Source organism: Clinocottus analis, unplaced genomic scaffold (assembly GCF_023055335.1).
Source record: "Clinocottus analis isolate CAN_PGR_092001 unplaced genomic scaffold, fCliAna1.0.p SCAF_38, whole genome shotgun sequence".
NCBI classification, from domain to species: domain Eukaryota; kingdom Metazoa; phylum Chordata; class Actinopteri; order Perciformes; family Cottidae; genus Clinocottus; species Clinocottus analis.
The window spans coordinates 1,138,403-1,163,877 of record NW_027176131.1 but is presented as its reverse complement, the minus strand read 5'-3'; the positions used below and the strand labels follow the sequence as shown (position 1 = coordinate 1,163,877).

General features: G+C 40.1%; 1 protein-coding gene across 3 annotated transcripts; it reads right to left on the bottom strand.

Annotated features, from left to right (window-relative positions):
- Positions 1-3,615: 3,615 nt before the first annotated feature.
- Positions 3,616-24,870, bottom strand: swap70b (switching B cell complex subunit SWAP70b). 3 transcript variants are annotated; one of them, XM_068596591.1, is made up of 12 exons: positions 24,637-24,870; positions 22,542-22,682; positions 14,945-15,118; positions 13,653-13,880; positions 12,240-12,386; positions 11,827-11,935; positions 11,408-11,589; positions 8,370-8,477; positions 7,775-7,941; positions 6,240-6,438; positions 5,359-5,455; positions 3,616-4,894 (listed from the first exon to the last, which is right to left on the bottom strand). In XM_068596591.1, the coding sequence occupies exons 1-12, from the start codon at positions 24,730-24,732 to the stop codon at positions 4,764-4,766; spliced, it is 1,779 nt and encodes a 592-aa protein (XP_068452692.1). In that variant the 5' UTR covers positions 24,733-24,870; the 3' UTR covers positions 3,616-4,763. The 3 variants fall into 3 exon arrangements, with proteins under 3 accessions (XP_068452692.1, XP_068452693.1, XP_068452694.1); XM_068596592.1 differs by lacking the exon at positions 24,637-24,870 and adding an exon at positions 22,818-22,938; XM_068596593.1 differs by lacking the exons at positions 22,542-22,682; positions 24,637-24,870 and adding an exon at positions 18,665-19,313.
- Positions 24,871-25,475: the final 605 nt, after the last annotated feature.

The following is a 25,475-nucleotide window of genomic DNA, read 5'->3' as shown; positions in this document are numbered from 1 at the left end:
CATCTGGACAGCAGATTCTTTGGGAGCGCATTGTGTGTTTGTTTGGTCTCTCCCGTCCCACTCAACTTAACGACTGTTGCACGATACGGAGGGAGGATGGAGTGAATTAACTTAGTTGGGGATCTTTTTGAGCGGGGGCTGATTTAAAAAAAAAAAAAAAAAACATTTTACAAGGCAGAGGTCTGTTCTGCATAACGTTTGAGATGCTGTTGTTCTCTTCTGGCGAGACGTCTCAGGCACGGCGATGTCGTCGGGGTGGAGAAGTTCCTGCTCTGCAGGTTGACGGACGGTCGCGTCCCCGTGATGCGCCGCCTCGTCGGGTTTGAGTTGAACCTGCACGGCGCTCGTTAGTGTAGCGCAGGGACGTCAATTTATTTTAGTGAAGGTCCTTCAACATTGAACTAGAAACATAAAGAGCAAACATTCAGACATCAGCTCTCTGGTCATCTGCCTGCTCTCCTCTGCAGGTTCCCTCGCTGTGTGACACGTTTGTGACGCCGCTTTCATGACGTCATCCATGTTTAACGACTTCAACACATTAATATCAGAGCTCACATCAGTTGTTTGCATGTGTGTCTCATAAGCAGAGGGCCAGAGGTTTGAATCCCAGCTATGCTAATTTTAGTCTAAAAATATATGTATATAAAATTAGGGACCAAAAAAATTATAATTAGGAACTAAAAAAAAAAAAAGAAATTAGGGACCAAAAAAAGAAATAAATTAGGAACTAAAAAAAATAAAAAATTAGGACCAAAAAAAAATAAAATATTAGGAACTAAAAAAAAAAAAAATTAGGGACCAAATAAATAAAATAAATTATGAACTAAAAAAAAAGAATTATGAACTAAAAAAAAAGAATTAGGACCAAAAAAAATAAAAAAATTAGGAACATCAGGGGGGAGCTTGGAGTCGAGCCGCTGCTCCTTCGTATCGAAAGGAGTCAGCTGAGGTGGTTCGGGCATCTAATTCGGATGCCTCCTGGACGCCTCCCATTAGAGGTTTTCCAGGCACATCCAACTGGGAAGAGGCCCCGGGGAAGACCCAGGACACGCTGGAGGGATTATATCTCCCGGCTGGCCTGGGAACGTCTCGGGGTCCCCCAGAACGAGCTGGAAAATGTTGCGGGTGAGAGGGAAGCCTGGGTCGGTCTGCTGGGTGTGCTGCCACCGCGACCCGACCCCGGATAAGCGGCGGAAAATGGATGGATGGATGGAACTAAAAAAAGAAAAAATTAGGGACCAAAAAAATAAATAAATTAGGAACTAAAAAAAAAACAATTAAGACCAAAAAAAAATTAGGAACTAAAAAAATTAAAAATTACGGACCAAAAAAATTCATAAATTAGGAACTAAAAAAAAAAATTAGGAATTAAAACAAATTAGAAACTAAAAAAAAAAAAAATTAGGGACCAAAAAAATAATAATTAGGAACTAAAAAAAAAGAAATCAGGGACCAAAAAAATAAATAAATTAGGAACTAAAAAAAAACAAATTAGGACCAAAAAAAAATTAGGAACTAAAAAAATTTAAAATTACGGACCAAAAAAATTCATAAATTAGGAACTAAAAAAAAAAATTACGAACTAAAAAAAAAATTAGGAATTAAAACAAATTAGGAACTAAAAAAATAAAAAATTAGGGACCAAAAAAATAATAATTAGGAACTAAAAAAAAAGAAATTAGGAACTAAAAAAAAAGAAATTAGGACCAAAAACAAATTAAAAAATGAGGGACCAAAAAAAAAAATTAGGACCAAAAAAAATAAATAAATTAGGAACTTAAAAAAAAAGAATTAGGAACTAAAAAAAAAGAATTAGGACCAAAAAAATAAATAAATTAGGAACTAAAAAAAAAACAAATTAGGACCGAAAAAAATTAGGAACTAAAAAAAAAAAAAATTAGGGACCAAAAAAAAATTAGGAACTAAAAAAAAAAAAAAATTAAGGACCAAAAAAAAAATAATTAGGAACTAAAAAAAAATAATTAGGACCAAAAAAAAAAAATAATAATTAGGAACTAAAAAAAAATAATTAGGAACTAAAAAAAATTAGGAACTAAAAAAAAAAAATTAGGGACCAAAAAAATAAATAAACTAGGAACTAAAAAAAATGAAATTAGGACCAAAAACAAATCTAAAAATGATGGACCAAAAAAAAAAAATTAGGACCAAAAAAAAAAAAAAAAAAATGAGGGACCAAAAAAAAAAATTAGGACCCAAAAAAAAAAGAGGCCCCAAAAAAAAAAAAAAATGAGGGACCAAAAAAAAACAATTAGGACCAAAAAAAAAGGAGGTCAATAACATCACTTTGGTTTTACAATAGTTCATTGAAATGTAAATATGTATTGTTCATACAACAAAACAAGTACAAGTCACAAAATAGTCCAATCTTGTTTCAATTCACGTATTTTAATTTAACATTGCAAGCACTGTTTTATATTCAAGTGCTCTTGTTATTTACCAAAAGATAGCTTAGCATTGTCAACCACCTGTAAGCCTGTTGATGGTTACTTGTAAGTAAATAATTTGTTTAATATATGTGTGGACTTTGCATTTTACTCTGTTCTTAAAAATGGACAATGGAAGGACAACAATGTACTTTATGTGTACAAATATTAGCTACAATTATATTTAGGCTGTAACAGTAATTTTCGCAATTGTAGTCAGTAGTCAAGTTCTCATTTCTCTCCTGAAATGAAACAGTTGTTTTTTTCGTTGCCTTCTTTCAAGTCAAGGAAAAAAAAAAAGGCAACTTCTTTTTTTTTTTTTTGGTCCTAATTATTTTTTTTGTATGGCGGGAATGGGCTTCTATAGGGATCCCCTGGCGAGCCGATGAAATCAACATTATGAGGTCAAGATGTTTCCTGTAGTGATGCAAAACAATTAATCCAGACATGAAAACACAAACATAGTGCGGATATGTTGTCACATTGTTGTTTTGTTGTTGGTGTATCTGTGCATTACAATATTTAAAGGGTCCATCAAGTGTGTGATCATCATTTTAATCTCATGAATATCTGCAACTCGCAATCATTTTTCATTTTGGAATAATGAAACCATTTAAACATATAATAATATAATGAAGATTACACTATAAAACACTCAGTGACATCTTCATATCGCTTCTGTTGAAAAGCTAAACATATTCAAATCCTTAACATTTCCCTTTTTGCTTGATATGATTGATTATTTAAACAATTGATCGGTTCTAAAAGTTGGATATTAACTTGATTAATGGACCGATCGTTTCTCTCGTTAGCGATCAGGTAGCTGCACCTTGTCCATTTATTTGAGATTAAGAATGTCGGATCTTAATGAATATAAAAAGGTGTTTTATGAATTTAAAAAAATAAAAGAATATCATAAACACCATTATAAATTCCTCCTTAACGTTCTTAGTTTGATAATTAAGTGTTCAGGTGTATTTAAATATTAACACGCTGCTGTTGTGTGATTGGTTTTGTCCTGATTGAACCTCTCGGCCTGCGCGGCCCTCCAGCGCCCCCTGCTGGACGTCTGAGGGGACGGCAACAGTGTGTGTTTGTGCAGGTGTGTGTAGTAGTGTGTGTAGAGTTTGTGATAAATAATAATTTACACAAAGACAAAACAATCCAGTGAACCAGTTATTAAAGACGTGTTTTACTCCGTAGTTCAGTCTCCAGGTTTTTACATTAATATATAAAAAAATCACAACGTTCACTCGTGGCAGTGTATCAAAGGCATCGGTGGTTACAGCGCAACAACAACAACAACAACAACAACAACAAGGGGCTAATGTTCCGTTAGCATTCTGGTTTGTGGGTGAGATTTTGGCCAAATATCGTATTTCTGACTATATTTACAAGCAGGAAATGTTTCAGAGGCCGTTGTTTTAGACGGCGGACAAACTGAAGAGGATTTAAAAAACTCCTTCACGATGAAGAGAAAATGTTTAGTGAAGAAGACGTTTTTTAATTTGTTAGACATCATGGACTCTACAGCACATAACTTCAGCAAGGAAAGCATCATTATGTATGTACAAAAATCACTTTTGATTTGTATGTTCACGCCCCGACGTTTTCCCAAAAGTCGGCTCAGAGACGTTTGTAGTTGAAGTCGCTCGAGCTTTTTTAAACTTTACGACAACGTGAGTAACTCTGGTTTAAAGTAGTGCGTTTTATAGATATATAAACAATCTACACGATGATTAAAAGATCTTTTACACTCGACCTGCAGATGTCATTTAAATGTGAAGTTGATGGAGTCGTCTTTTCTAAATTCATCTCGTTCCTGTCATGTGTTTACTGTCGTCGGTACTGGGTAAATGTTGGATTAATGCATAACTTTAGAGGAAGTCAGATTGCAGCTCTATGGCTCCAACATGGTGGTTCATGGATCAATATTATTGACCCGACTCCTCCCTCTGAGCTCTTTTTCTAATCGTCTGTGCACCATTTTGTAAAAGAGGACTTCCTCCATGACAGGACTTTAAAACACACGACCAACAAACATCTTTAGCGTCTCAATCACACGAGACCGAAGCCACGGAGCGTTTATCACTCCAGCTGTCGTCCTCCTCAGCGTTCCTTCACTTGGTTTTTGTGTTAATTTGCATCGAAAGTGATCGTCATCTTGTGAAAACTTGAGTTTCTGTTCTGCTCCCTTTTTTTAAACTCTACAGTGGTCTACAAGTCATTGATTATTTAATGCCCCCTGATTATTAAACGCCTCATATTACCCTGTTAAGTGTATAATGTGGAGTTCCCAGAGGCCTCTCTGGTCCGGGTCTAGCCGAGGCTCTGCTCGGCCTGGGCCGCCTCGTTCTTCTTCTCCTGCCACTTCTTCTGCCGCAGGTTGAACTCTACATCGGAGAAGGCTGCAGGGCCCCAGTTAGTGATCAGCTGCTGCCCCTTGGACGCTGGAGGGGAGGGAGGAATAGATGAATGTTTCAAGCATTTGTCGATTAAAAATAGCATCGTAAACGGCAAGTCCTGAACCGCTTAACCTGTGGAGCGAGGGAGCCGGTCCCAGCTGACATTGAAGTCTCATGGCACACTTCTAGACAGACAACCCTTCACGCTCACATTACAGTCCAGTCACCCTGCATACCATGACTTTGGACTGTGGGGAGAACATGTCAAACACTTGAAAAAGGAGCTCGTCCTCTTTCTGTGAAGGCCGAGCCCCCGAGGGAGGAAGCCGTCGTCTGATCTGTAGAAGTGACTCAGTGCATCTGGACTGAGTCGACTTTTTATTTTTATTTTTACAATCAACACTTGAAATGATGCAGGCACTCGTAGAACAAAATGTAAACCATACTGTGGTGTTTCATTTTTACCTCCTGACTTAAATTTCTTGAAACATGTTTTTTGGTCTTCTCACCTGGTTGGATCTGCCGCAGCATGCCCTCCTGCTCGGCCACCTTGTGCTTCCAGGTCTTGGTGTTGTTGGCGGCGTCTTCCAGCTTCTTCACCACCGTCTGCTCCCACAAGAAAACACGCAGACAACACAGTTATTAAGTGTGGAAAACCTCATTTATGATGCAACAATGGAGCTTTTAGAAGTATTCTATTTACTGGAATGAAAGGTAAAAAACACAAAAAACACTTTGTTCACTACCTGTGCAATAGAAATACACTGTGGAAAAAAATATATTTATTCTGCCTGTATATAATAATGATAATCCATTAGTATAGATTATTTACTCTTTTTGTATTTCTGTTTAATTGTTTATTATCAATTGTTTTATGTCTCTTGTGTGCACATTGCCTCCAAATTTCCCCACTGCAGGACTAATAAAGGATTATTATAGTTTTTATTATTTTATTTATTATATATATATATTATTATTATTATATTATAGATTATAGTTATTATAGTTGTTTGCTGCCATGTTAATGTTCTGAAAGGGAAAATAGTGCATGTGCAAAAGTATTTTATTATAAATATTTGGCATTTCTTTGCTTCACTTCCTGTAATATTTGTACTGTGTGTTTGTGAAAGTTTGAGATGTGGTGGCGATAACGTGGGAGCGCTTCTTTTCTACCAACACCGGACCTTTCTTATCATCTCATACACTCGAGGACTTTGACTTTTTTAAATCAATAAGAGCCGGGCGGTATTTAATGTCAATCCTTTCTCCTCCTGCAGGATCCAACTGCATTTTACTGTAAATTGATTTAGAAAAAACACGTTGCTCTTGTGGAGCTGCTGGTCCCGCCTCCTCTTCCTCCTCCTCCTCTTCCTCCCTGCTGTCAGCTGACCTGGTACTGCTCCAGCGCCCCCTGCCTGTCCTGCTCCAGCTGCTCCAGCTGCTTCATGGCGGCCTGCAGGGCGCTCTCCTTGGCCCGGCGCTCCTTCTCCAGCTCCTGCTTCTCCGCCTCCGTCTCCGAGATGGCGCGCTGCTGCTGCAGGTGGAACTCCTCCAGCTCCGCCCGCTTGGTGGCCTCCTCCTCCAGCAACCTGCAGACGGACACGGGTCAGTACACAAAGACACATGTTCCAGCTGGTCTGAGCCTTCATTACAGTCTCACATGAAACAATATCTAAATAAACATATGTAGGTTATTAAATGTCTCATCATACTTACAAGAAATCAAAAATGTTGTTTGAGCTGCTGTACGATCACAACAATTTAGCTATTTCCACCACCAACAAAACCTGTACATGTACATATATATATTCCCATACATAATATATTTATGGATATATTTATATAACGTTAATGTTCTTAGGCTGTACTTAAAAAGATGCATCACATGTTAACCCTCATATCTAAATCCAGACCGTGTGAATGAGTTCATCAGCCTGCGTAATAAAGTAATAAAGTTAAATAATAATGTGTGTTTGCACCATCAGGTGGAGGTTGTAATGCGTCACCGAGCCTGCAGGTGGTGCTAAAGCGCAGCGATGGACTTTAAGTAAAAGTCACTTTAGATTTAATGTTATGAATTAAACACTTTATATTGAAAGTCAGCTGGAGATTTGAATGGAAGTGTAAGACCACTGTTACATACTTTTTATTTTTAGATGCATTAATCTTGCATCAGATATAAACTGACAGATATTGGGCCAACTGGTGGCTCACAGGAACCACAGTGCTGATAAAAGTACCTCACATGTGACTCATCAGCCCTCAAACATGAAAGAAAACTGGCACAAAGTTTGGATGAAAGCGTCCAGTAAACTCTTCTGTTGTTTCAGCAGCGTGTGTTGACTTAAAGCCTCCGAGCAGAACATCAGGACACTTCAGCTGGAACGTCACCGTCAGCAGAGAGGAAGGAAACGCGGCGGAGACGAGGAAGTACAAGTGGAACGTCTGGACCGACTCGACCCGCGTGCCCGCTTACGTTTACACCACAAAGTACACGTCAAGTACTTCATGTCGGACACAAAATGTCGTATTCATCACGTGTGCGTGGTTTTGTTTGTGTGCTTTTAACACACTTTTAAAGAAGGCATCATCAGTGTGTGCAGTGTTGAGAAGGAGGGAAACCCACAACTCAGACTCGTTGTTTCTTTTGCAATGAGACGGTACATTGAGCCACAATTCAGTAAACAATGGTTCAAATGAAGTCTCTCCTGTGACCTCGAAGAGCAGTTTTTCTGTCTTTAAGCAGCTGATTCTCAGCTGACAGAGGAGTTAGTGTTCACATTAAGATTTACCTCTATGAACCTGCTGCTTTCTGGCAGCCAACAGCCACATGAACACACAACTTGTGCGCCCAAAATAAAGGTGAATGCTGATGTTTGCACCACATAAAGCTCGTTTCTTTCCTCCGTCGCTGCAGCGACTCACCGGGCCTGCAGCCTGCGGACGACCTCCTCTTCCTGCCTGGCGCGCTTCTCGTCGTCCAGAGCGGCCTCCAGCTGCCGGTACATGTCCTCCAGCTCGCGGACGCGCTGCAGGTACTGCTCCAGCTCCGTGGACTTCTGGGCCACCTGCTCCTCCATCTGCTTCCGCACCTGTTGGAGCCGGACGCATCGGAGGACAACACTTCATCCAGCAGGTCGAGATCGATCATTCACGTCATCAATATGTATCGAGCTTCTAAAGAGGGACGATTTACACTTTATCTTCATATTTCACTGTCAATTGAATTATCTTCCGTGATATCATGTATTTTTCATATTTTTCTGGTACATTTCTTCCCAAATAATGATTTTATAACAGATTTATGAACTGAATCCCTGATAATAATAAACCTACACAACCTAAAACAAGTCGCCTGCTGTTTGAGCTTCACTCTGAGCTTCAAGTCAGATTCAAGTTGTTCTTTTTTTAACATTTAATTTAATCTGAAACCTGGAGATGCATGTGAAATATTGTTCTTTACTAATGGAGTACATGAGAAGCCCTTGAGCATGTCTCTAACGGGGAAGTGTTCCGGTACCAGCTGCTCTCTCTCCAGGTCCGTCCGGTACCGGTCCTGCAGCTCCGTCTGGGTCTGAAGCCGCTTTTGTTCTTCTTCTGCCGCGTTAGTCGCCGCCTCCTCCAGAGCCTGGGAGGAAGAGGAAGGAAGAGGAAGGAGGAGGAATGAGGAGGAAGGAGGAGGAAGGAAGAGGAAGGAGGAGGGAGGAGGGAGGAAGGTCAGGTGAGAGTAGATACAAGCACCTGTGTTTCACCCTGTGCAGGTTACATGGTACGGACAGACGTGTGGTTCAGATCCGTGTGTTTCCACTCGAGTCCTCTGAATATTGAGCCATGAAGTCACAGCTTCAGCCTTTAATTCATGAGAAAATATCAAATCAAAAGAAGGATAAACCTCTGAAGTGATGGAACAGTTTAAACTCAGAGAGAGAGAGAGAGAGAGAGAGAGAATCATCTGTGTGTGTGTGTGTGTGTGTGTGTGTGTGTGTCTCTCTCCGTGTGGTATTTTGTGTGTGTGTGTGTGTGTTCATTGTGCGTTCGTGCAACATGTGTGTGAGACTTTCACCTCGGTGGCAGATTGTTGAGACACAAAGACAAAGTGAGTGAACGATGTGAACCACAGAGACTCACAACACGGTCGTTGTGTTTTTGTACTCGTGTTGAGGGAAAGTATTCTTCAGATGTACTATTCAGCCCAAAAGCAATACTTTAAATACTTTAAATACTTTAAACGCTTCATTCAACAATCACAGGGAAACGGGTTTTGGCAATTTAAATCTTAGATCTCCAACAACGATGATCAAATGTGTCTAAAAAGGAAAATTGCGCAAATACAAAGTAACAAAGTAACAAAACAAAAACAAAAACCCATCCAGGAAGTTGATTTAACTTGTTATTACTTTCCAATATTTCATAGATTAGAAATGCTGGCTGTGAAAACACCAGAGACGACGGTGAGGATGCTGGATGCAGGTGTGTAAATGACACACACACACACACACACACACACACACTTCCCCACTCACCAACTGTTATTTATAAAAGCAGAACATGCAGCGAGAGCGACACGTGAGGTGCAATCATAATTCTTTATAATAAATAATTACTGTATTGAGGGTTATTAACCTTCATGTCCTGTTTCTCTGCTCTTTTCATCCCCGTGAAGCGTTTTATTGTGAAGGGTTTTATTGTGAAGGTTTTATTGTGAAGGGTTTTATTGTGAAGGGTTTTGTTGTGAAGGGTTAACGGCCAGAGGAACATGTGAGGAATTATTAATAACGCTGCTGTAAATATGCTCTGTGTGTGTGAGCTTCCTGTGAGTCCTTTAAGATCTGCTGTGACTTTAAGATCAGCCGGCAGCGCTGCGTTATGAAGATTAAACATTTAAACATGTTAACTCACCTCTATGGTTTTATTGAGGTTGTTGACCAGGATGATACTGACTTCAGTCATATTGATCAAACTGATCAATCACCAACACATTTTAATAAAATGACCTCAGTTATTAACATTAAAACCTTTTTCTCATGATTTTGACTCTTTCTCTCATAATTTTGACTTTTTTTCTCATAATTTTGACTTCTTATCTCATGATTTTGACTTTTTTTCTCATCATTTTGACTTTTTTTCTCATCATTTTGACTTTTTATCTCATCATTTTGACTTTTTATCTCATCATTTTGACTTTTTTTCTCATCATTTTGACTTTTTTTCTCATCATTTTGACTTTTTTCTCTCATAATTTCGACTTTTTTCTCTCATAATTTCGACTTTCTTCTCTCATAATTTCGACTTTCTCTCATAATTTTGACTTTTTATCTCATAATTTTGACTTTTTATCTCATGATTTTGACTTCAAACCAAAACACACATTTAAATTAATTTCTCGGATGATTCACTACAAACACAAGCGACTGATGAGAAGTGAAAAGCAGATGAACTGTGTGAGTTCAACCGTCACAGGAAGCAGATCATCAGACGCTGAATCAGGTTCAGGGAGATTTACTGGAAACGCCTGTTCAACGCCGCCTCTTCCTCCAATACACATTCCTGTGTTTGCAGCCGCTGACGGGGTGTGTGTGTGTGTGTGTGTGTGTGTGTGTGTGATAGTACTCTGTTTGTTGTGTGACGATACGCTGAGGAATGTTGTTGAATCAGCTTCCAGGCTTTTGTTGTTTTTGTTGTGATGACATCAGCAGAACTCATTGTCACTTTAGCGATGATGCTAATACTGACTGAGATGTATATATAGATATGTATATATAGAGATCTATTTATATCTTGTTTGATACACACACACACACACACACACACACACACACACACACACACACACACAGTCCTTTCAACATGTCTTTGTGAGCATGTTTTTCCTCCTCCAGGTCCTTTAATCTTAATCCTAAACTGCTTCCTGTTTCTTAACTCGTCCGTGTGTTTTTGATCTTGGAGGTAGAAACTCCCTCGGGGGGGAAACCCCTCAGGCTTCAGCCGCTCCGTGTCTTTCCTCCTGACTCTGGAGATAACGCTGAACGTCTGGACGGTGCAAACACCCAGAAGACGTCCAGAAGCTCCAGTGAACGTCTTGTTTTCCAGAGTTTAAATGGACTGAACCGTCGTTTCCTCCCAGCTGCCCGTCAGGTTTTATTCCTGATCCAGTGGGATGTTTCTGTTTAATCTGTGTTTTTCTTCTTGTGTAATATGTATTCTACATTTTAATAATGGAAACAACCTCCACGACTGATGCTCATTCTGTTTTTTTTGGCTTGAAGGAAAAATAATCAACATGTAAAAGTTATGAGTTATGTTTATGTGTTTAACATAAACTCCTTGTTTGTCTCTTTGACCCGATGATGTCATCATTACACCTCCTCTCATCTATTTTAAATACAGGATACGACAAAAAGGAAGTGATCTGACACCAGACTGCAGCGAAAAAGAGTTTTCTTAATATATATTTGTTGTCTAAATGATCTTTTTTACCTTTTATCATCAACTGTTTTCACTTTATGTTGAACAGGAGATGAACGTTCGATGTGTTGTTGTTGTTGTTGTTGTTCTCACCTCCCTCATGTTCTCCAGCTCCAGCTGCTTGGCCTCGTTGGCGAGCTGCAGCTCTCTCATCCTGCGCTGCAGCTCGTCCTGCTCGGCCTGCTGCTTCCTCCGCAGCTCGCGGCGCTTCAGCCGAGCCTCACGGTGCGGCGCCGGCCGACCCTGACGCAGCAGAGCCACACAGGTCTGTATGGCTGAGAGAGAGAGAAAGAGAGAGAGAGGGAGGGAGAGGGAGAGGGAGAGGGAGAAGGAGAGGGAGGGAGGGAGGGAGGGAGAGGGAGAGAGAGAGAGAGGGAGAGGGAGAGAGAGAGAGAGAGAGAGAGAGAGAGAGAGAGAGAGATCAGAGGAGCGTACCGACAGTTTGACTTCATAAAGCATCAAGAACGACAACAAAATGTGATTTAATCAACATGAATAAAATCTGAACTCACCCAGAATCCACTCGTGCTTCTTCTTCTTGTCCGACGCGCTGATCTCAAAGCTTTTATGTGACGACTTGATGAGGAAGAGACACCTCTTGGCTTCTTTATCTTGTAGCGCCTGCAGAGAACAACAACAACAACAACAACAAGTGAGGATTATGTTACACCACTTGAGTCTTTCCACTCGGCTCGTTTCTCATTAGATTATTATTATTATGATTATTGTGTCTCATTAAAGGTTGTGCGTCTGATAATGTGTCTCATTAAAGGTTGTGCGTCTGATAATGTGTCTCATTAAAGGTTGTGCGTCTGATATTGTGTCTCATTAGAGGTTGTGCGTCTGATATTGTGTCTCATTAGAGGTTGTGCGTCTAACATTCTGTCTCATAAGTCTCTCTGCATGGAGGCTGCTGGGTTCTCGCCTCGGCGCTGCAGTTCCCGTCCAGTAAGATGTCGCCTTTCTTCTCGGCCAGGTCCTCGCCCACAAAGTACGAGATGCAGTTTGGCTTCAGCACGAACCAGCGCTCCGTCCAGTTCTTCCTGCGGTGACCTTTCTTCATGATGTAGCCCTGCAGAGAGAGAGAGAGAGAGAGAGAGAGGGAGAGAGAGAGAGGGATGGAGAGGGAGAGAGAGAGAGAGAGAGAGAGAGAGAGAGAGACAGAGAGACAGAGAGAGAGAGAGAGAGGATCAGTGAAACGCTCCACACATCACATCCTAGTTCTCCTGTGTGATTATGAAGATTTAAAATGATAGTTCAGAGGTAGAGAGTGAAAAAGGACCTGCTGAGGACGCAAGACCTATTTTACCTCCTAGAAGTGAGCATCAGTTCCAGTGTACGGGTCATATATGTGTATATGTATGATCTAAAACAGTCATTTCACAGTCTGGTTACAACGCGCTCACTCCAAAGCAACAGACCTGCTACACAGGACCACACACTCGTAGTTCCTCATGTCACAAAACATACAGAACAGTTTTAACGAGTTTGAATCATTGGATTTAATTCATAACTTTTTGCATATTTTTCTTTCTGTGCCTTTTAGAAAACCAATAAGCGGGAAAACTGAGCGATTGTTGTATAAAACTGTAAATCACAGCTTGTTTTATGAAAGGAAAAAGCCCCAAACTGCTGTTATTGGATGTATTAAACATCATAAGTAATATTTATATACATATACAAGTGAAATATATGGTTTGCGTAAATAAGCTCCAATGTAAATTTTGGATTTCTCACCTGAATGTTCTCTGTTCTAAACCCTCTGTAACTTTGTTCTACTTCCTTTCATCAAAGTCAACCTTTACAGAGAAAATGTTCACATGTTGAATGTTCACATGTTGAATGTTCACGTGTTGAATGTTCACGTGTTTAATGTTCACGTGTTGAATGTTCACATGTTGAATGTTCACGTGTTGAATGTTCACGTGTTGAATGTTCACATGTTTAATGGTCACATGTTTAATGGTCACATGTTTAATGGTCACATGTTGAATGTTCACGTGTTGAATGTTCACGTGTTGAATGTTCACGTGTTGAATGGTCACATGTTTAATGGTCACATGTTGAATGTTCACGTGTTGAATGTTCACGTGTTGAATGTTCACATGTTTAATGGTCACATGTTTAATGTTCACGTGTTGAATGTTCACGTGTTGAATGTTCACGTGTTGAATGTTCACATGTTTAATGTTCACATCTTGAACCTTTTCATTTCTTTCTGTGTGTCATCTGCAATTTTTCCAGGAAAAGGCCTCAAAATACTTTTGTTTCCAAAAGGTTCAGTCATTCTTCGTGCACTTCTCCGTGTTCCTGGTTGGCGGTCGGTGCGGCCGCTCACCTGCTTCAGCACGTCCATGATGAGCTCCTGGTAGACCTCGTTGATGCCCATGGAGAGCGTCTGGCGGTCCACGCCCTTGCTGAAGTGGCCGGACCCGACCAGGCTCACCAGCTCCCAGGCGCTCAGACTCTGCTGCTTGGAGTCCAGCTGCAGCTTGTAGTCCTCGAAGCGCTCCTCCACCCAGCTGCCCCCCATCGCCTCCGTCAGCTTACGCAGCAGGTACTCAATCTGACACACACACACACACACAAGCAGGACAATTACATTGTTTTCATTTGAGCGGTTTATTCATATCGAGTCCAGCGCTGCTCCTGCTGCTCGTCTCCAACGAGCCGGTTGGAGGACATGAATCTACATTTTCTTCCGGTGATTCAGCTCCGACGTGAGTTGCACACAACAATAAATCCTCCAGCGTTTTGTGAAAGAACAGGAAGCTGGAAACTTCCCTTTCTGCTCTTGAGCAACAAGCGGTTTTCAACACCGGCCTGAGCAGAGCTGCTCTTCTTTAAATCTTTAAAGGACCAAACGCCCGTTTGGGCGCGTTGTGAGAGGACCGGGAAGTTACTGCACACAAACGTTGGCTAATTGGATTCCACTTCACACATTTACATGAAGAACTTCCCTGAGTGGAAGGTCAGGAGTGACGTCAGCAGTTGACAGCAGATGAATCAGGACCTTAAACGAGGACCGAACGTCTGCTTTCTGCTCAGGAAAGACTTTAAGGAAAAGCATCTAAAGTTTGATGTGAGAAACACTTAAACTAAATAAGTACTATTTTTAAAAAAAATCAATAACAAAAAAAAGACATAGCAGAAAATCACCACATTGGTGAAGCTGAAACCATAAATTTCATTATTTTTGCACTAAAAAGTACTTAAAAAAACCTGTTTAAAAAAATAATTTAAAAAAAAAATAGTCCGCTAGCTCCCTGTTGTAGCCAGCTAGCACTGCTGCTAGTTTCCTGCTAGCTCAACTCGCAGCAGCGGGTAGCTAGCAGCAGCGTTAGCTTGCTATAGCAGGGTGCTCGCGGAGAGCTAGCAGCAGCAGGGAGCTAGCAGGAGCGAGGAGCTAGCAGGAGCGAGGAGCTAGCAGCAGCGCTAGCATGCTACAGCAGGGACACCCACCGAAGCTAGCAGCGGCTAGTAGCCTAACTTTTAGGTTTTTTGTGCAGAAATCATAACAGGGAAACTATTTCCCTCTGAGATGTTAGCAGCGTAGAAGTAGAAAGTACTTCAAGGGACATGAAGAGTGAAGTACTTGAGTAAAAGTACTCGGGGCAGTGAAGGCCTCACCTCCTCCGTGACGACCACCAGCGGGTACTGGTCCTCAGACAGGAAGTTGAAGATGCACCAGACCTTGAAGGCGTCTTCGTTGGAGATGATCAGCTGGCTGCGGTCCAGATTCTTCCTGAAGCTCAACGTCCAGCACATCCTGTTGAAGTCCTGGAGGTCGAAGTTGCCCGTGACCTGAACGACGACAACAACAACAACAACAACAACAACGTCAGTGAGGTTTGTTTCTGGAGGCAGCGGTTCAGTCTGAGACGAGTTTCATGATTCTAGAAGAACGAGCGAGTCTTTGTTTCTGCTTTGATTTCAACCACTTGATGAGTTTTTAAAAACAGACCTTCAGTGTTTAACAATTAAAACTGAGAATATTAAACTCTTTAAACTTTAAAAAAAGGCCCTGACTCTCATTTTGAGCCTCGCTGCTGCCGGTAGAGGAATAAATAAACTCTTTCCAGGGTTTATAAGTTGCCAGGTTGGGAAAAATCCCCCTTTGAGACTGAACTGTGTCAACACTTCCTGTTCCTTTAAATGTCTTCAGAGGATCTGGACCAGCATCCTCTTATTGATCATTTAGAGACGTTAGTGATGTATTAATAAATGTATTATTACCAGATGGAAGCGATTTTTATTAGTGTTATTATTATAAAACCCAGTTTTCTACACTACGCAAAAATATATTTCAATGAGTTCATAACTTGTATTAAGTGACATCTCAATAAGAAAAACAAACGTTTAGAGTATAAAAAAACTAAAAGGTCAAAGGTTATAACTGATATTGTGTCTCCATGAAGCTCGTTGATGAGTTTTGGTCTAAAATACAAAAACACTCGAGGTCCTTTAGTCCTTTTTTAAAACCTTAACGGCTCTGATGTTGAATTTATGAAGTAAAAAAACACAAGTTTATACTGCGTTACTTATCTTTATCAACTATAAATGAACGGCTCAGTGGATTATTGTGGTTTTCACAATGAACCCTAAATATCCGGAGTTCTCTCTCACGGCCGTCTGATTGTTTTTTGTGTTTTTTCTTCTCTGAGAATAAAAACTTTCAGCCCGAGTGAACAAACTGCAGTTAAAGTGAACTTTTGTCTGAAAGCCTCACAGGAAGTGATGTCACTCTCATTGTGTTGACTTGAGGGCGTGCGCCTGTGTGGAAACACGGGAGGATTTCTAAAAATACTAAATAATAAAAGTGATTTTCCACCCAGAAGTCTCCCAAACAACTAAAAACACTTTTGTTTAATCCTTCAAATATTAAACATCTTCCCTCAAGACAACCTGTGGTGCCGTTTGGACGCACATACACTACACAATACTTCTATATACTCACAAAGTACAAGTACACTCAGTGTACAATGTGGCTGAGATGTGCATCCAGACATGTTTTAGTTCTCAATGCGGGTCAGCGAGCTGAAAGAAGTTACCTTGAGACTGGGACTCTATGGAGGTGGATTTGTGTCTAGTTCATAAGTAAATTATCTCAAAATCTTTGCTCTCAATTAAAAAAGTTGCTCTAAAAAAAAGAAAATTTGGTCTTAAAAAAAGAGAAAAAAAATTCTCAAAAAACAATTTGCTCGCAAAAAAAAAATCCCTAAATTTTTTTCTCAAAACTACAATTTGCTCTAAAAAAATGTATTTGCTCTGAAAAAAAAGTATCTACAAAAAAACTGTGCTCTCAAAAAATAATTGCTCTCAAAAAAAAAAATTGCTCGAAAAAAAAAATTTGCTCGGAAAAAAAAAGTTCGGAAAAAAAAATTTGTTCTCAAATAAAAAAAATTTGTTCTGAAAAAAAAAAAATTCTCAGAAAGAAAAAATCTCAAAAAAAATTGCTCTCAAAAGTAAAATTTGCTCTAAAAAAAATGCTCTCAAAAAAAAATTGCTCTCAAAAAAAAAGTTCGGAATTTTTTTTTTCTGGAATATAACAAAAAATGCTCTAAAAAAATTTGCTCTCAAAAAAAAATTTGCTCAAAAAAAAAAAGTTCTGAAAAAAAAATTTGTTCTCAAATAAAAAAAAATTTGTTCTGAAAAAAAAAAAATTCTGAAAAAGAAAAAATCTAAAAAAAAATTGCTCTCAAAAGTAAAATTTGCTCTAAAAAACCCTTTCCTTGCGTCTGGGTCACACGGGGTTCTACTAATGTGTCTCTGGTTCTTTAGCTTCTCAAAGCTGATGAGACAAGTTTCCCTCAGAGCAGTTCCAGGTCTCCACAACATGGTGCAGATCTTCAGGTGACTGGAATGAAGACGTTCACACAAGAGAGGAACCATTGAAAGCTCATGAAGCTTCTTCCTCTGAGAGGTGAAGTTGTAGTACTGACATGTTACAGCGCTACACACATGTTCTACACACAACCAAACTCACAGGAGTTATTTTAACTTGTATCATACATGCGTAGCTAACCTGCTAACATAGCATCAGGTGCATGTACCGTTAGCCGCTGTTAGCTAACCTGCTAACATAGTCATGCATCAGCACTACGTCCCAAACTCAACTTGGAACGTTTTGGATTAAGAGCGCAGGTTTTTGTTTTTTTGAGAGATTTTTTTGGGGGGGGGGGGGTTTTGCGAGCGATTTTTTTCTTCTTTTTTTGAGCAAATTTTTTTTGGGAGATTTTTTTTAGAACAAATGTCTTTTTGAGAAAAGAAATCTATTTTGAGAGCAATTTTTTTTTCAAACATTTTTTTTTTTTGAGCAAATTTTACTTTTGAAAGGGAATTCTTTTTTTTTAGAGTAATTTTTTTTTTTTTTTTAGAGCAATTTTTTTTTGGAGAGCAAATATTTGGAGATAATTTACTTACAAACTAAAAATTTTCCCGGGTAAAAAAAGACACAAATCTACCTTGATAGCATCGTACCAGACTTAACAATGTGGATTTTATTACTTGCTTTGACACTTTTAAAACACAATGAAAAGTTTTTTTTCCTGCTAGGTAGCACATAGTAGTACATAGTAGCACATAGTAGCATTTACTGTAAGAAACGCAATAAGTTCAAAAGTTAGAAACTGTTTGCCGATCAGTTTGGTTGTTTTTTTGTTGCATGTTTTTGTCGACCGCGGTGCTTTTATTTTGAAGGGGAAAAATATGGTTAAACCAAAAGTCGGAGTGCGCCGTTTTTAAAGACTAAAATTAAGTTTTTAACGGTCAATAAAAAACGGTTTAGCACTTCCCTGAAGAGGAACAAGTTCTTATGTTGTTTTTTGTAATGAAGTTGGTTTTTGTGAGGAAATAAAACACATTTAATAATCATTAAAGTCCAGGACCATCTGTCGAGGGGAAGCTGCAGGAGGAGAGGAGGAGGAAAGGAGAGGAAAGGAGAGGAAAGGAGGAGGAGCTGGCAGGATGACAGCAACTTTTGTTCTTCGTCTAACATCGCTGTGTCAGCTCGTCTTGTTTGCTTTTGTGGCTCGCTGCCTCTCTCTCTCTCTCTCTCTCTCTCTCTCTCTCTCTCTCTCTCTCTCTCTCTCTCTCTCTCTCCTCTGAAACAATGGGACCCTTGTCGTTCTCCCTCCTCCTCCTCCTCCTCCTCATGTTCATTAGGATTCAGGCTGCAGCTTCATCTCCTGCAACCTGCACCAGCGTTTACAACTCAAACAAACTCACAACAACAACAACAACAACAAGGAGACAAAGGCGTTCGGTGGGAAAGAACCGCCAGATAAAAACAAGTGGAGCAGGATTACCAGCTGTCAATCAAAAAGGGTTCGTTGCTCATTACATATTCACCTGCAGGCGACGATCAGAACTGAAAGTCATCGTTTGGAGTAAATTTAGAAAAAGCAGAAACGAGTAAAGCTCTTATGAATCGCTCCAAAGCACAAAAGGAGCTGCAGCTGCAGAGACGTCCAGCCTGCAGTGACCTCCACATGCCGTGAACCCATGAGCCTCTTTTACCTCAGGAGGAACTCCAGCTTCATTTCTTACGTCCATGGACATTAGAAACCTCATGAAAGTCTTCACACGGAGCTGAACCTCGTCTGCTTCTCACCTCGTGAACAGTTTCACATTTTGAGATCCAGAACCATATTTTCCTTCACTTCACTCGTCTTATGAGGTTTTCTGCCTTCATCCCATTAAAATCCATCTGCATCTACTCGTAGAGTCTCCGTCCTGATGTTTAGATGAAGTGATGAGTGGAGGAGCCGCTCTGTCCATCTCTCACTCGACTTCAACAAGTTACTATCATCTGGAAACATCTTCCCCTCCGCTGATGTTCAGGTCAGAGTTGCGTCTTGCAATCGAGACCGAAGTCGCCAGTTCCTTCAAACTTTGTCACAATCTTTTTAAGATAATAAAAAGATCTAAATATATGAGAGGAGCGAGTCACACAGAAGAGAACAATGGGAGCTCCACAGCGTGACGTTGGAGCGAAGCGAGTCTGCAGCTGGTGGCTGTGAGGAGAGGTCACAGAGGAGCGCTTGTTTCAGCGCTTCAGCAAACCGCAAAGTGCCGAGTCGTCAGCTTTCAGCTCCGCTCAGGCAAAAGTTTATCGTGAATAAAACAACTCAGATTTGTGGTTTTCACCGGAGATGAAGGAGACAAAAGCTTTTAATCTGAAAAGCAACTGAAGCTGCCAGACGGAGAGTGAAAATACAAGTTTACTCCGAGTTGTAGAAGAAGTATGAAGCGAAGTAGAAGTACCTCAAAGTAGTATTTTAGTACAGTATTTTCTATTAGTGACACGCACCACTGCTTACATCACACACACACACACACATACAAACACACACACACACACACACACACACACATACAAACAAACACAAACACTTTCAGTATTTGTTAACACCCTCAACTCCATTCAAGTGTAAAATAAGACTCCTGTTGTTCTGCCTCTTGGGTTTCTGGTTACAACACACACACACACACACACACGCACAACACACGCACACACACACGCACACACACACACAAACACACAGCTTCCCTGTGTGAGCGGGTGGAGTTTCCTCTGACTGACCGACGCCCTCCTCGCTCTTCAGGGCCGGTCACCTCCACTTCAACGGGAGGGACAGTTGTGTTAGAGTGTGTGTGGAAAAGTACTCTCAAAGGTGTGTGTGTGTGTGTGTGTGTGTGTGTGCGTGTGTGTGTGTGTTGGATTGACATCGGCCTGTGACGTCCTTAATCTAAATCCAGGATTTAAATTTCCTTAAAAATGCAGAGAGAAGTTTCACCCTCAAACACAGAGATGTTTTAAAAAGACACCAAATAAACAAGTTAAATGTGTTTAATGTGTTTAATGGTTAAAGGGTTAAATGTGTGAAAGAGTTAAATGTGTGAAAGAGTTAAATGATTAAAGGGTTAAATGTGTTAAATTATTAAAGGGTTAAATGTTTAAAAGGTTAAATGTGTGAAAGAGTTAAATTGTTAAAGGGTTACATGATTAAAGGGTTAAATGATTAAAGAGTTAAATGATTAAAGAGTTAAATGATTAAAGGGTTAAATGATTAAAGGGTTACATGATTAAAGGGTTAAATGATTAAAGAGTTAAATGATTAAAGAGTTAAATGATTAAAGAGTTAAATGATTAAAGGGTTAAATGTTTAAAAGGTTAAATGTTTAAAGGGTTAAATGTTTAAAAGGTTAAATGTTTAAAGAGTTAAATGTTTAAAGAGTTAAATGTTTAAAGGGTTAAATGTTTAAAAGGTTAAATGTTTAAAGAGTTAAATGTTTAAAGAGTTAAATGTTTAAAGGGTTAAATGATTAAAGGGTTAAATGTTTAAAGAGTTAAATGTTTAAAGAGTTAAATGTTTAAAGAGTTAAATGTTTAAAGAGTTAAATGATTAAAGGGTTAAATGTTTAAAGAGTTAAATGTTTAAAGAGTTAAATGATTAAAGGGTTAAATGTTTAAAGAGTTAAATGATTAAAGGGTTAAATGATTAAAGGGTTAAATGATTAAAGGGTTAAATGTGTCGTGCAGCACAGACTGAAACCGGTCGGACGACTTCCTTTGAATCCTCCGACATGAAAGTCTTGAAAGTGAGAACATGAAACTAATGAGGTAACTTCAGAGATTAAATATAGAAATACACTCAGAAGTTGATGAATCTCGAGTGAAAAAAAGCCAAATTCATCATTTGTGGTGAAACCATGAGAACGTTTGAACAAAACCAAGAAGAGGAATTAACAGGAAACCTGCTTGAGTCTCAGAAACAGCAGAAACTGAAACCTTTACAACGTGAAGAGGACATAAACTCTGTAAGAGTTTATGACACAATGCAACAAAGAGAGCACGTATGACATCATCATGACCCGAACGCTGCGTTTGAAAAAGCGCCAGACGCTGAAAAGACGTGCGTATTAAAACAAATAATCAGAGGTCTAAGTTCCCGCATCGCCATGACATCATGCGACAAGAATTCCAGGAATTTCAACCCCCAACTCCTCTGGATTCCCGGCCATTCACGCGGTGACCCCAGACAATGACATGACATCATCACGGAGGGGGCGGGGCAACGAGGCGACTCGGCGTCCAGTCGCTGGCTCGCCGTGTCGCCTCCGCTCGGCACAAAGAGCGCGGAGACGATGGAGGTCGTCACCGAGGAGCCGAGCGTCCATCAATGGACGTCTGTTGACTCATGAACAACGTTTGTCTCCAGACCATGAAGACGAGCTGCGGCACCACATTTAAAAACTGGATTAACGTGTAAAATAATCTGGGATTCAGATCCACCGCTGACTTTAGTTCAGGAGACGCAGGTCTGATGCTGCACCTGTCACTCATGAAGAACACTCGAAGCTGCTTTTTCCATCCTAAATATAGTGTCTGCAGAAAATCCTCTCATCCCTGTGGAAATGATGACTGACACACACACACACACACACACACACACACACACGCGATCATGCCTCACTCTCCTCATGAAGAGTCTCAGAGCGCTGACTCACTTTGCCTGAAGGAAACCTGGTGATGAAGCGTTATCGCTCCTCTGCCATCAGCTGTTTGCCTGGAGCCTCACGTCTCTGCTGCAATACGCACTTTATTACTTTATTACTTTATTACTTCATTACTTTATGAAGCTGCACTTTGAACCCTCGGGCATAAAAGATAGAGAGTCTGAAGCAGGGAGGAAGAGGAAGATCTCTGACAGAAGAAGAAGAGGAAGATGTCTGACTGAAGAAGAGGAAGAAGAAAATAGCTGACAGAAGAAGAGGAAGATCTTTGACAGAAGAAGAAGAGGAAGACATCTGAGAGAAGAAGAAGACAAAAGAAAAAGACAGAAGAAGACAAAAGAAGATGAAGAAGACCTCTGACAGAAGAAGACAAAGAAGAAGAAGAAGAAGACCTGACAGAAGAAGAGGAAGATATCTGACAGATGAAGAAGACCTTGGACAGAAGATGAAGACCTCGGACAGAAGAAGAAGATGAAGAAAAAGACCTCTGACAGAAGAAGATCTCTGATAGAAGAGGAGGAAGAAGAAGAAGAAGAAGAAGAAGAAGAAGAAGAAGAAGAAGAAGAAGAAGACCTCCGACAGAAGAAGAAGATCTCTGATAGAAGAAGAAGATCTCTGATAGAAGAAGAAGATCTCTGATAGAAGAAGATCTCTGACAGAAGATGAAGAGGAAGGCCCCTGAGAGAAGATGAAGATGAAGGCCCCTGACCTTGTCCAGGATGAACTTGTTGAGGTACAGCATGTACCCCTGGTTGGAGACGGGACCCTCGTCGTCGTCCTTGAAGTGCTCCTCCAGCGCCACGGGGTCGTGAGGGATCTTCATCACGGTGCACAGGTTGTGGGACAGAACCTGAAAGCAAGAGTTCGTCACCCGTCACTTCAAAACATTCACGATTCCTTTCATCTGCAAAAACACTGAGAAAAACTTCAAATATCAGTCAAAAATGTCTCATTGGACTACGATGAAGAAATGAATATCTTGTACAAAATCTGCTGAATTTCACATCATCGGGAAGTTTTTTTTCTCGTCATCATCTTCGTCATCGTCGGGTTTCTTCACCGGCGAGTTGAGCAGAAAGTTTCACTCTTCAACCAGCGAGCTGAACTGTTGTTTCCCAGGAGCCGATTCCAGGAAAAAGATAACGAGGAAGACCTTGAAGAAGAACTCCTGATGCAGCAGCAGCCCAGCTCCCCGCCTCTAAAGGCTCCAGCTCACATTTCCCATGATGCAACTGAACAGCGGCTCGTGTTGAACGCGCCCGGCCGAGTCTTCACCGAGAAACCAAAAGTCTGAATGTTTCTGCTTCAACAGGAGCAAAACTAAATCATTTCCTCTTTTTCCTCCTGGAAGCAGGTGCTGGTGTGATGTCATCGTGTGATGTCATCGTGTGATGTCATCAAGGTCCAGTGACCTCATGCTGCCAGCAGCTGTTCGTCCTCTGCAGCGTGACGGCCAAATGAAATGAAATCAGCATTATTTTAAAAAAGACAGTATTGGACAGTTTTGTTCAGGGTTCAGCACACGTCAGAAAGTACTTTGTGTACTTTGTGTACTTTGTCCATCTCTGACGCACGTTGTGTACTTCCTGTGGTTTCCCAGAGTGACAACAGGTCGAGTTTCAGCTCTTTCGACACATAAACGCAGCTTTCTGGTCTGTTTCGGTGCGAACCGAGAAATAATCTGATGAAGACGAAGCGTCCATGTCTTGTTACTTTTAAAAGAACAACAAGTGCTGACCTTCGTCGGCCACGCGGCTGCAGGTATGTGGGCGTGTCGGCTCGTTTTACTCTCTTTACTCCTCTGGAACTAAAACCTTTCACCGTTTAGCCGTGCGTTCCACACGTGCAAACATACAGAAGACTTTTAAAAAAACAACGTTTCTCTCCTGTTCAACACAAAGTGAATACAGAAGATAATAAAGTGCAAAATAGATTTAAAAAAAGAACATTTAGACAACATATATATTAAAAAAACTAGTTAACAAGAAGACTAGTTTCTGACATGGAGGATTATTATTGTTTATTATTATTTACTCAAGTACTCTGCTTCTGCTTCGTGGTACTTTTTGACGCTTTTCTACTTCAATACATTTTGAGAGAATATTCCACTCCACTATTTATTTCAATTCAGCTTTACTTAAGAGTTTTTTGGCACACAGAACATCGTCAGGTAAATAGTTAGTTAGTTATTCGTCACATTTTGCTGCTCAGCGTCACAAATATGAGGATTTGCTACTTTTCTGGTCTTTCAGCATTTTCACAATGTTCACAAAAGCAATTGATTTATCTGTAATAATAATAATAACCATCATTGCTGTGGGAAATCCTTCTTTTGCATAAATAAATAAATAATAAACGATAGTTTGAGAGTCACAGTGAAGTTCTCCACATGCAGCACTTTTACTGTGACATCATGAAGAGTAACGTTATTAATGCAGCACTTTTACAATCAAAGATCTTCATCACGAGGTTATAAACCCAGATTTTTTGTGCTTTATGTTGTGATTTTTACGTTTTTACGTGAGATACACAACAACGTCCTCTTGACAATAAGCGGTCGCTGCGCTGCAATATCCCTCCGCGGATTCATGGCGCACTACTTGCTGTCATCACATCCAGAAGCAGGTGCGTGTCCGCTGCTCCAACAGAAGCCCCGCGCGCAACAACCCGAGCTGTTTTTGTATATAGTTAACAACAACAACAACAACAACAACAACAACAAAAAGATCCCAAACATGAACTTCCTTCTCGGCCGGACGCCAGCTCGGACTCGCGGGGACGCGCGCGCGGCGCCGCCAGGTTACCTTGAGCTGAGACTTGGAGACTTTCCCGCTCTGGTCGGTGTCCAGGGCCGTGAACGCGTGCCAGATGGACCGCAGCAGCTCGTCCCGCAGAGCCATGGCGGTGCGGGGAGGGTGACACGCGGGTCTTCTCTCTCCGTGGTGGCGTTTCGAGACTTCTTCTCCTCCTTCTCCTCCTCTTTTTTTCTTCCTCCTCCTTCTCTCTCCGAGTCTGAAGTGGACTCTCAGTCGGACGCTCCGGGGGAGAAGTCACGTGACGCTTCGTCTGCAGGGAGGACTTCTTTTTTTAATTATTGCGTGAATGTGATTGAAGAGCTGCAGCACCGCTCAGCGAGGGAACCACACACACACACACACACACACACACACACACACACACACACATATTGCGTGTGTGTGTGCGTGTGTGTTTTGTATGCGAGTACATGCTGAGAATTTAGTTTGTGTTTACAGGAGAAGTTTAACTAAAATTAAACCGTTTCTATTCATCTTGAATTTACTCCATGTGACTGTTACATTTATATATAAATGTAATATATATATATATATATATATATATATATATATATATATATATATATATATATATATATATATAAAATTACATTTATATAAAAATATAATTATATATATATAAAGATATATATTCTTCACATAAAATATATATATATATATATATATATATATAAATATATATATATATATATATAAATATATATATATATATATATATAAATATATATATATATATAAATGTAGGTCACATGGACTACACTATGAGTACATTTACCTGTAATTAATATATATATATATATATATATATATATATATATATATATATA